This window comes from Barbus barbus (genome assembly GCF_936440315.1).
Source record: "Barbus barbus genome assembly, chromosome: 44".
In the NCBI taxonomy this organism is placed as follows: domain Eukaryota; kingdom Metazoa; phylum Chordata; class Actinopteri; order Cypriniformes; family Cyprinidae; genus Barbus; species Barbus barbus.
This window is the reverse complement of record NC_136722.1, coordinates 1,936,197-1,948,874: the sequence shown is the minus strand read 5'-3', so window position 1 is coordinate 1,948,874 and position 12,678 is coordinate 1,936,197. Positions and strand designations below refer to the sequence as shown.

The following is a 12,678-nucleotide window of genomic DNA, read 5'->3' as shown; positions in this document are numbered from 1 at the left end:
ATGGGCCATGTTTGGATCTTCCAACCGTACAATAATCCAAACACAAACCTCAAAAACAACACAAAAATGGGTCACTGAGCACAAAACCAAGCTTCTGCTGGCCATTCCAGTCCTCTGACCTGAACCCTGTAGAAAATGAGTGAGGTGAACTGAAGAGAAGAAGCACCGTCATGGAGCTGTGAATCTGAAGGATCTGGAGTGATTCTGGATGAAGGAATGGTCTCTGATCTCTTGTCAGGTGTTCTCTAACCTCATCAGGTATTATAGGAGAACATTTAGAGCTGTTAAACTGGCAAATAGAGGTTTCAGAAAGTATTGAATAAAAGGGTGCCGTTAATTGTGGGCAATGTGTATTAGAGAAAAACATTTATTTCATAATGATAGCGCCCCTCCCCCCCATTTTAAATTCTTATTATCCAATGAAAGGTTAGATTTTTGTGATTTTTTTAAAATAAAAGATCAAGAGGATTAACAATGCAGACTAATTTTCACAGCCGCCTTTGATCATATTTACCAAGGGTGCCAATATTTTTGGCCATGACTGTATGTGTGTGTGTGTTTGATGAAATATAATAATAACAACAATAACAACATAATGATAATAATAATAATGAAAACTGGCATTTTTATGGAAGCTGTGTTTACCATAGTACATAATTGTATCACTCTGAGCTACAGGGGCCTCTGATTCCTCACAATATCCTCAAAACAGCATGTACAGCTTGCATTACATTTAAAATCCATTGATTTGAACTGCATAGTGCCATTAAATGGAAGCTAACTGTGCATGCTTTGCTAGCTCATGGTTGAAGCTGTGCGTCTGTGTCAGGCTCTGACAGTAATGTGTGGTGTGTGTGATCTGGAGCAGTGCTGACACTGAGCTCAATGTCACTAATGTTTGCTGTGACTGTTCCAGGACGCTGGGTTTGTTAGTGAAGAGGCTGGAGAGGGGCGGGAAGGCGGAGCAGGAGGCTCTGTTCCAGGAGAACGACTGTATCGTCCGGATTAATAACGCAGACCTGCGCAACATCCGATTCGAACAGTAAGCCCCTCTCTAGAGGAGACGCAGAGACCGTCTTTATGCTTTATCCTTTCAATCTCTGTCCTTTCCACACTTGCATAAGCTTTTACTTTTCCTCAGAGCTTTCAAAGTCTTGCCATCAGCCTTTCATCTCATCTCTCTCTAACTAAACAAAGCAAGACATCTCTGTTTAAAGTTTCCCGTGGATCAGTTGCAGAAGTAGAGGTTATTGTGAGGTTGATTTCAAATCTGTCTTGAATTCCTTGAAGGTTCATGCAGTGTGATAATCTATTCAACTTGAACTTTTATAGCTCAAAACTTCCTCCTCTGTTCAAAATGAAATTAATCTGCAAAAACTTGTTCGAAATGTCTGCCATTATTGAATACATGAACTCATGTCCACCCACAATCAGACATTAACTATTTCCCACATTGGCGCCATGTTTTCACTTTTATGTGATAGGAGGCACTATTACACATCTTTCTGAAAGAGTATTGTATGTCAAGAAACACTGCGAAGAAGCAAAAACAATCGATTGTGTATGGATGCATATTTGAAATAATGTGATCATCAAACATTAATCAGCATTTAAATAAAAACTGACTAACGTTACCAAATGAAATGTCGACCCAGGAGGTGGTTTAGGACTGAGCAAGCTTTGGCGGTGTTGATGAAAGCGATCGATCTTTCTGAATCCCATCCAGAGCAATCCCATTTTTCTAGTGTTTCTTTGCATAACATATGTGTGTATTTTGTGTATATTTATGATGTATATATAAATACGCACACATACAGAATATATTTTGAAAATATTTACATGCATTTACATGTTTATATTTATATTCATATAATTTATATTATAAATAAATATATTTAATATATGAACAACATTTTTCTGAAATGTATACATGCATGCGTGTGTATTTATATATACATCATAAATATACACAGTACACACACATATATTATGTAAACAAAAACTTTTATTTTGGATGCGATTAATTGCCATTAATCGTTTGACAGCACTATTTTATTTATGTATTTATAGATGATTGATTTAATTGTGTTATTATTTCTAAAATCTTCTGAACCAAAAAATGTAAGGTGTGGGTGTTTTCGATTCTTTGAAGAGAATTGAGAATTGATTCATTTGTGAAACACTCATGCTCTAGTAAAAAGAGAAAGTGCTGTTGAAATAATACTAATGTATTAACATTTAATGCATTAAAATAAAGTAACGAAAGCAACGTCACCCAATTTAATGAAATAAAAGTACATTTTTGTCAATACAAAATGAACTCAAGTAAGTTTAAAAGTAGTCACTTAGCTAGACCTTCAGACCCTGTTGCAGCTTTCATTGGTCAAGGACCACCCGACAGGCCGTCTGACTGACATGTAAAACAACCAATCACAATCTCTTTTGTTCAGCATCATGTTTAGAGGCGTAACAATCAAGCCAATGTGTCTACAATAACAGACTGGCATGCAACCAATAAATCATTCATTCAAGCACTTCGTCTTCAGTCATAAGGAGTCCCAGAAATCCTGTAGAATTCAAACAATCAGATGATGACTTCCAAACTCCTGCAGTGTTTCTCATTTTGTGTGTTTTCTCCATCTTATGCATCAGACGCTCAGTCAGTAGTTTGAGGCTGAGACTGGTGTAAATTTAGCCATCTAGTCTTTAAAAGTACATATTTTCTATAAACCTTATCCAATATACAGTTTCCGGAGGGATACTGTACTTATACAACCGGAGCGAATCCTGTCAGATTGACCATCCTTTGAGTAAAAGTGTGTGCGCATCAGCCAATCTGGTTTCGTCCGTTAAAGTTAACCTTTCCAAATAACAATCGCGGTCCCGGACAGTGAGTGACCTTACATATGCAGGTAAAATCAGAATTTCTCCAGTTATTGTTTAAAAAACAAGCTAACAAACTTCATAGCTAGAGTTAATGAAGCGGTCAGGGGAATCTTTCTGCCTCCAGCTAAGCCCCGCCCACAGAAAACGTCACAATGTTTACTAACAGAAAAAGGGTCTATATTATATATATATATATATATATATATATATATATATATATATATATATATATATATATATATATATATATATTTTTTTTTTTTTATAAAATCAATTATTTAGAGATTCTTTTGATTATTCCAAGTTAATGAAACCATTAAAATGGAATCCAGAAAACTAATCGAAAACAGAATTTGGTAGAAAAAAAAAAAAAAGTATTTCATATGGCCTTAATTTTTTAATCCAGAAAAATAAAAGCAGGGAAAATTTACAAACAAACAAACAAACAAACACACGGAATTTGAAAAAAAACCCCAAAAAATTCAGAATTTGGGAAATAATAAAACAGATTACATAAGGCCCTAAAAACAACTCCAAGAAAGAGAAAAGATAAAAGATAAGAATATTGCTTGTAGGTAGAGTTTCCTTCCACATTTATCATCAAGAGCTTCCTTTGGCCCAGTCTCGAATGGCTTGGCCTGCTCCAGATGATTGTACGTGGATGAGAGAAGACTCTGCAGCAACAGGAGAATGAATGGCCGGGGTCGCTACAGGGCACAGAAAGGGCACAGCTGCGGGATAATTCATAATCTCATCTAAAACTAATTTACATACATCATTCAGTCCGCTTACACAAACCCAACACCACAAGTTAATTTCCCCAGTGTCCCAAAGCATTATTATGTTTTAATTGCTTGGCTATATTTTTGCATGAGACCATATACATATGTGCGAGCTTTCGCTGCTAGTACAAATACACCAACCCAACGGGTCAAGGATTAAACACAACCTTGTGAATTACATACACATCGGGTCGATAATGTGAGTGTAATACATATTAGATATTAGGGCCTTTTGTTCTTGGTATATATTGGCGTCCCTCGGGGCGTTCGACTCGTCGATTCGGTTTGTTAGTTATCTGTAAACAGACTCGCGGTTTCCATGCTTGCGAAGTCTATTCACAAGAGAGTACCGTTTTAATTTGCATCTGCGTTGACGTCTTTTTCTTTCTCACAGCTGCTGGATTCATACAGACCGATGTTTTCTTTATCTCGCTCCCTCTGTTTCTTGATTGTGCTCCATGTGGAGTTATAATTCATAACGATATTCTAATCTTATTGGATTGTTTGCATGGGTAAATATTTATCAGCGGTTGATCTAACGCAATGTAATGATGCGTTGATGGAGTCATTTATTATTCAATCAGACAGAGGGAGTCGCGTGATTAGCCGCGTGTCACCGCTTTGCTCATCTGCTCGTTTGTTTGTAGGCGGCCGGGGCTACATTTGCATAAAAATAGATGGGCGTCCCTAAAGTGAGGCACTGTCTGCTCTCTAGATTCAGAGGTTGATCTAATGAAGAGTTTATTGAGATGGAAAAAACTCACTGGTTAACTCGTATGTTAAAGGAGTAAACAGCTGCATATGCGACTGCCAAGCTCATGTTCCTCTGCTGTTTCGTGGTCTTGCGTTGGGTTTACGTTTCTGGGTCAAACTGTCTATATGCAAAATAGCAGCATTAACCTTCAGTCCCGATGTGCTTGTTGGTTGTTTATAGGAATAGTTCACCAAAAAATGAAGATTCTGACATTGTTTACTCATGTTCATGTTGCTTTAAACTCCAGTAAATGGTGACTGGAGCTTCCAATCTCCAAAACTGACAAAAAGCATAAAATTGGTGCAATGTATTTTAAGTCATTTCAAGTGTGCTGTGTTTAACAGTCATGTGATGGCTTTATGTGAGGAACAGACTGAAATGTAAATGGTTTCGATCTTGCTTGTATAATTTCGTATTTGCTATTTCAAGATGCATCACAATGATGAATAAATTAAAATTTGGTTTGTTTGGTTGTATTTAATTTAATTTAATTATTTAATTTAATTTTATTTTTTGGCTAAAAGTGACAGTAAAATATATGATAGTACATGATGAGTAATGATGCTGGAAATTCAGCTTTGATCAGAGGAATAAATTACATTTTATAATTTTTTCACATAAATACAGTTATTTTCAATTGTACAAATATTTCACAATATTACTGTTTAATAAATGCAGCCTTGGTGAGCAGAAAATACTTTTTGGGCTGGACTGTCTAAGTTATATATAATGTACTAATTTCAGAATATATTTATGTAGTTTTTTGAGTGAATAAAGAATGTAAATAAATGTAATTTATAATAAATAATAATAAATAATTTTGAGTGAACTATTCCTTTAAAAAAATCACTGTATACTATAAATAAAGAGTTTTTGTTTCTAATATGCATCAGTTACTTCTAAACCACTCCATCATATACATCATCACTTCATTGATTGATTGATTTAGACTAATCCAGGTTTTTAGTGTTCCTTTATCTTGTAGGTCTGATGGACTGCAGGTTTTGTGCTCCATGTGGCACACTTATGAAAACAGATCCCGCTTCCTGCCTCTAATACGTTTCAGTGCTTCCTCCCAAAGGCTTTGCGATTATGGAAATGGCAGATAATGTGAATTAACCTTGTTTCCAACTGTACTAGTACAATTAGCCAGCGATTAAGCAAGCCGACCTTTTGACCTGTGCATGTGCTCTGCTTTTAACAACCCCAGTATTTAGGATGAGCCTGTTCAGTAATTGATAACGAGATACATCCTTACTGAGACGTGTGTGTGTGTGTGTGTGTGTGTGTGTGTGTCTCCCCTCAGGGCCCAGTATTTGTTCAGGCAGGCTATGCGTTCTCCACTTATCCTGTTCCATGTGGTTCCAGCGGTGAAGAAAGCCCAATACGAGCTGCTGTCTCAGAACGAGTTGGGTCTTCAGGCCACTCCGGGACCCGGGGACAGGGCCAGTCTGGTGGGAGGAGGTGTGGACTACAGCCCCCGGAGAATGTCCAAAGCCGATTCCACCCTGGGCTATCCCACGTTACCGCACTTAGCAAACCCATCAAACAAGACCCTGCTGGGCCCCATCCAGCCCTCCAGACCCACCAGTGCCACCTCCTCCGTGGGCTACTCTAAAAAGATCGGTCGCAAATTCAGCGTCCAGCTGAGGAAAGGTACGGTTGGTTACACAAGTCTCATCACACTGACTCACAGTGCTTCAAGGTTATATGACCTTTCGTATGAGTGCATTTACCTGTTTAATTGAAATATCCCACAATGTCAGATTTGGTAGAGCGCTGATGGGTCGGACCAGATGCAATTTGTGGACTTTTGCATTACAAATCTGCAGTGTTTTACAGAATTCATATAAATGTGGGAAAATGTGTCTTACTGCTACAGTTGTTGAAGGCAACATTTAATTAAACAAAATATTAGAAAAACAAACAAAGGCCAAGTAAAACATTAGTTTTTCTCTGAAAAACGAGTTTTAATATATTCCGGGTGTGTGTTCACGGTGTGTGTGTGTTCACTGCTGTGTGTGTGCACGTTGGATGGGTTAAATGCAGAAAAAATTCTGAGTATGGGTCACCATACTTGGCTGAATGTCACTTCACTTTATGATATTTTGTAAAATTTAATAATTTCACTTTTCATTATAATTTAAGTTTTAGTAATTTTATGTTTTTAATTTTTTTAATTTATTAAATTAATTTTATTTATTACTATTGTATTTAGCTTAATCATTTTAGTGCTTCAACTTATTATTATTATTATTATTATTAAGCATTATAAAAACTAGATTTTGTTTTAGTTAACAACAACAACACTGATATGGCCAATAGAATGTGAACCCACACTCATACATGTGTTCAACTTTTAATTTCAAACCATTGATTTTAATAATGATCATATTGGAACAAATTCAGAAGCACACAATTCTCTATAATGCCATGCATGACATCACATTAAGATCTGAAATAACCAAAGCCACTGAATATGCAAGAAATGCACTCACACGAGACGCCTTGTTGACTTATTTATCGAAAAGCCCTTGCAATAAAAAATAACATACGGCATGCATGCATTTATTTGTTTATATATTAGTTTGTTTTCCTCTGAAGTTGCCTCTATTTTCTGCTGTTTTAATAGCTGATGCTATCTGTGCGAACGGCGGTGTATCTTTTCCGCTGTAGCGACTAGCATTGTGTAACTAATGCAGTTAGTACTTCAAAAGGACTCTATCTGCTATTGTCAGGAAGTGCGGATGCAGCTTCCTCTCAGACTCACGTACGGCTCCAAATCACATTCGTTCTGCATGGCAGCCGCGTCTCAGTATTTCCCACCGCGGGACAACTGGAAATGTCTATCAGAGATACCACAAACAGACACAAACGCATGCATGATCATGCATAAACCAAGACGTCGGTGGAATGTCTAACGGCACATGCAGCAGCGCCTCTAATCTCGACTAGCGGTGGCTTTTGAAAGAAAACGCTAGAACGTCAAGCCACGAAACTTCGTGTTTCCCTGATGCTGTTCTCCCTCCCCTCTTTGTCACCCTGTCCTGGTTTCAGAGATGGCGTAATCACACGCTCCGGCTTGTTTAAATGAAAGAGCAAAAAGAAGTTTCTTTGTCAGCGAGCTTGTCGCATTGGCATCTATGAGGTTGACGCAGCAGGAGAGCGAGCGTTAAAGACACAATTAAATCCTGACAACAAATGGGCCGGGCTTCAGTGTGGTGTGAAATATGGAGCGGGTTGGGGAGGGCTAGCCTTTAATTGAAAAGACAAGCACGGGTGAAAGAGGGAGTTTTTAGCTGTCGCATGCTGGAGTGTCTGTCAGGTGTTACTTAAGAGCATAATGTGTGTTTGTGGGCTGTGATATTTATAGAAGAGAAAGTAAACTGACTGTACTTCCAGTATCTAGTATTGTCGTAGTACTGGGATGCATCCTAGTTAGTGAAAAAGAAGTACACTTTGACATAGTTTTCAAAAACAGTACTTATTACAGAAATAATATGCTTGAATATAAATGAATATTGTCAACTGAACGTAATGTTTTCAGACACGTAATTGCATGTTAATGGCAATTAAATTAAATTGTATTATAGTTTAAATTTTAATTAAATGGAATAATGGCTTATGTTTTAAAGGGGTCTTATGATGCAATTTCTTTTTTTACTTTTCTTTAGTGTGTTATGTAGCTGTTTGTGCATACTGTATATAAGATCGGCAGAGTTACAAAACTCAAAGTCTCCCACAAAAGGATTTATTTGATCTAAAAGAGAAGGCTGATCCAGACCGGGCTAAAACGCCTCATTAAAACACACCCCCACATGTCTACGTCACGATGTGGAAATATTTACGTAATGCCGCCCAAAGGTTCACGCAAAGAAAGATGTGCAACGCATCGAACATCATTTAAAATCCATTGTGGTGGTGTATAGAGCCAAAAATGTTAGAATTGTGTCGATGTCCCAATATTTATGGACCTGATTTGGTTTGAAGCACAATACAATAATATAAAAAAATATAAAACATTTAATTTCACATTATTACAAAGTGCACTTTTTAAAATTATACTTAAAAGTGGGTTAAGAACCCAGAAACCAGAAAGTGTCTCTCTATTTAAATCCACTTTAGTGACCTTTTATTTCATTAATAAGATAGTATTATCAAGGTTATTAATATTAAATTATTCAAGATAGTTGTCAAGACAACATTTATAATTTCAAGGGATTTCATCCAATAGTTTTTTTTTTCACTCAGTTGCCAAGGCAACATCTCCCATTTACAGTTTTTTTTTTAATCTATGATTTTATTTATTTTTATTTATTTTTATATTCCATTAGCATGCATCCAGTTAAATTTTAGGTTCAAATATTTAAAAAACAGCTTCAGTCTCTCAGTCTTTGTCGCTTTTCTAAACTAATTTAATTCAAAATCTTGTCACAAACTCTTCTGTAGTTCAAGGGGTTGTGGGTAATATTACCTATGAAAGCATGCATAAATATGCAGAGATTTACCAGACACTACACCATCTGGCATACTGTTTTCAACATAAACCTCATAGTATTCAGGACTCACATATTCTAATCGCGTTTACTATGTAGGGTGGGTAGTATGTAAATTGGGACACAGACCTGACTAGCAGGCCTCTCTGGAAAACATTTGTGCATGCAGGAGCCCTGAATCCAAACACTCTTCACTATCAGTCCATCTTCTGTGATTGGCAGAGATCGAGAGAGAGACAGCGAATGAACAAGCAGCAGATGTTAAGCGCTGTGGTTCTGGCACGCGTGCTGGACTGAGCCGAGTGTGTTACATGCTAAATACAGCAGATCCTTCAGCGTTTACCAGCACACGCTCTGACAAACACTGAAGGCTTGCTCTCTGCCCGGGAAGTTCTCTGAGTTTTGGAAATATTGACCCTCGTTGAGCCTGTTCGGTCCGTCAGAGCTCTCTCAGATTGCCTTCAGTACGTCAGTGCCAGCTGAGAGATTTATTCGCTCTGGGCACTTTACTAGCAACAAATAAAAAAAAAACCTAGATTTATGAAAAACAATGTTGTCTTTATATCAAATTCAAGTTTGATTCAGTGACAGGTGCACAGCTGAAATAAAATAATGCATCTAATGCTGTTTATACCCAAGGTTCATTCTGCTGAAGTGACTGTAGCGCTGAATAGCTCAAGCTTTGTGCTTTTATAGACTTTTTTAAACACATCAGTCCAAATGTAGTGTAAAAAATTGATCATTTTATGCCTCCTACGCTTTTTTTTTTTGAGGTCTATCCCCTGCTTTTTCCAATTATTTTCTCGCTGAATTTAAATGCTTCAAGTTGTGTTCCTGGGTTACATGTTAACTCTATTACCATATTAACTATATTGCTTAATAATAATAATAATAATAATAATAGATAGATAGATAGATAGATACAATGTATCTGTCTGTCTGTCTATCTATCTATCTATCTATCTATCTATCTATCTATCTATCTATCTATCTATCTCTGTCTGTCTGTCTATCTATCTATCACCGTGTGGATGTAGGGTTTTCTGTTCTCCCACTGGAGCTCCACTCATTTAAAGAGTCTTCCTCCTCCTTCCATTAGTCCATTTATCTTTCTTTTTTTATGATATTTTTAAAATAGTATTTTAAGAGGTCTAAAACCACACCGTCCTCTCTCATTTGTCTTTTCCTCCCTCTTTCTCTCTCAACCCCTTATAAATTAATGGATTGCAGAGAACATTTTCCTAATTTCGTCCTCAAGCTGTATTTTTCTGTACTGCCTTACTTTATTTTTTTTAGCTTTAAGACTTTGGCACAGTTAAAAAGACAACATTTGTATTCTCCTTCTCTCACACAATCCAAAAAGAAAAGAAATCTGAGTAGAGACTGTGCCACATCCGTGATTAATTAGTGCGGGGCTGTTAGTGTTCCGTCACTGTAATTACTTGATTGTAAGCAGTTAACAAGTGAATGTCCTAATGGCCGAAAGTTTGATTGTAGTAATTATCTTATAGGGGGCATCAGGTGGGGTTTTGGTTATTGACTCTGGCTTCACTTCTCCTGGCTCTGGCCATACGTCTTGGAACATTTACCCCAGCACCTTAACAAACATAAAGCATTGAGAGAAATGCTTTTGGAGTTGCAGAAATATATGCAGCTTATAAGTATTAAACGTTTCTGTGAAACTTGTGTATTATTTAAGTTGTAAAGGTGTTTAATTTTTAGTAGTTTGGGGTTTTTGACTTGGTGATGCCATAGCAAAAAAAAAAAGTTAAATAGAATATAACTACACAGAAAACGTTAATAATTGTATTTTATTTTTTTTTACACTAAAATCATACTAACACGCATATTGTTTACATCTTATAGCTGCGCTGTTGAAACTGTATTTCAACATTTTCAAATTGGAAATAGTATTGTAATGATGGCACATACGTACAATGGAAGTGAATGAAGCCAATTTATGGAGCTGCAGAAATATGAAGCTAATAAATTTATAAAATGACTTGCGTTAATTCTTCTATTAAACTGTTTTAAACTTATTTAAATTGTAAAGTTGATTAAATTATATATTTCTTAGTAAAAAAAAATTCCATGGCATCATTGTACCATAAACCCTAAATTAATATTGTATTTTATTGTTTACAAATTGGAAATATATAGATTTTTTTACTTTTAAAAATGTCACGTAATGGAAATGATTGGGGTCAATTTTCAGAGTAGCAGAAATGTAAAGCTTATGAAAAAAATATTGCGTTAATTCTTCTGGTAAATGTGTTTGTTGTGAAGTTGTTTAAATCATAATGTTTAGTCTTTAGAATTTCTGACATGTCATAGAAAAAAAGGTAGAAAATATAACTTATATTTTAAGTAAAATATATAATTTTTTTTTCAACCACTGAAGTCACACTAATGTGCGTATTGATTTTGTCTTATGGCTGTAATATTGAAACAGCATTTTAATATTTACAAATTAGCCCCATTCACTTCTCCTGTAAAGGTGTGGTTACTTTAGCCAATATTTTTTTTATTTCAAGGGCAAAAAAATGTATGTATGCATGTATGAAGAGAAGTCACAGAAATCACTTTTAAACCAAGCAGCTTTCTGTCAACATGACTAACTTACACCTGTTGCAAAATTTTCACCCTATTCATTCTATTGAAATGAATGGATTTTGCCTGTGAAAATTAGAAAAATCATTTTCCTTATTAACAAAGAGGCACAAGCTGAACTAAATTTGTGTTGTTATGCCACAAGTGTTGTTATATTGAGCATAACTTGCTTTGATGCTGGAATATTGCTTTTAACCTGTTGAAAAATTCCCTTTTCGGGCACAACCCATGAACACGACATATCCCAGATATGATATAAGCGAACACAGACAGTCCTGAGGGCTACAAATGTGTCTCCAGATAAAAATACGTGTCCGGCCTATCAGTCTCTCTATCTCCCCCACTGCCTTTTCTTTTACCATTACAGCCGTTGTTGGGATGATAAGGTCAACCTTACTGATCCCTGTGAGTCCCGACCATTACTCTTTCTCTGCGCTTCTCCTGCATCTGCCTATTCGTATTCATTTGGCACTCCCAAAAAGGTCATTTTGTGGACAGGGAGCAAATTGCTGCGCATAACCCGCGTCTGAGCCCCTAACTAAATTTTCCAGGATTTACTAACGTCTGTGGCGAGCTGTAAAGCTCAATTTGCCTGATGCATGTGCACATCAAGACCCTTCAAAGCCTGGGTTTGAAGGGAGTTGGCCTGCTTCTGAATGAGGAAAAGCAAATGTCTACATCATGCGTTGTGGAGGAGCTGGCGTGACGACCCGAGCATGTCATGTTTGGGCCCGCTAGATTTGTAAAGCGTGTGCAGCTGAAACACACGGGGCTGCGGTTGTTCCGCACACACAGATGGGTTTGAAACGTTTAATTAGGGTGACCTGTGTTGCCATATGCTTGGGCTTTGCCTGTGTAATTTGTATTTGTGCACACAGGCGGTCATGGAACAACGTTTTTTTCCCCTCTATAACCTTAAAAGACATAAAAATATCCATCTGATGGATTTCAGATTAGTTATTAGATACAGTAGACTTGAGCAGGGCTGTAATTTTACTGCGGACGATATGAAATCTGTGTAAAATATAGAATTCATAAAACTTTTGAAAACACGTTTGAAATCAATACTTTTATTCAGCAAGGAAATTGATCAAAAGTGACAGTAAAGGCATTTAAAATGTTACAAATAATTTCTGTTTTAGACAAATGC

The 12,678-nt window shown here is 36.6% G+C and overlaps 1 protein-coding gene across 3 annotated transcripts in view; it reads left to right on the top strand.

Annotated features, from left to right (window-relative positions):
• The window catches only part of LOC306863618 (partitioning defective 3 homolog), a 463,239-nt gene that overhangs the window by 216,468 nt on the left and 234,093 nt on the right, over window positions 1-12,678 (top strand). For all 3 annotated transcript variants that reach the window (XM_079407066.1, XM_079407065.1, XM_079407067.1), the window contains exons 8-9: window positions 917-1,042; window positions 5,729-6,078. In XM_079407066.1, coding sequence (XP_079263192.1) covers window positions 917-1,042; window positions 5,729-6,078 — 476 coding nt within the window. The remainder of the gene's footprint in view (window positions 1-916; window positions 1,043-5,728; window positions 6,079-12,678) is intronic.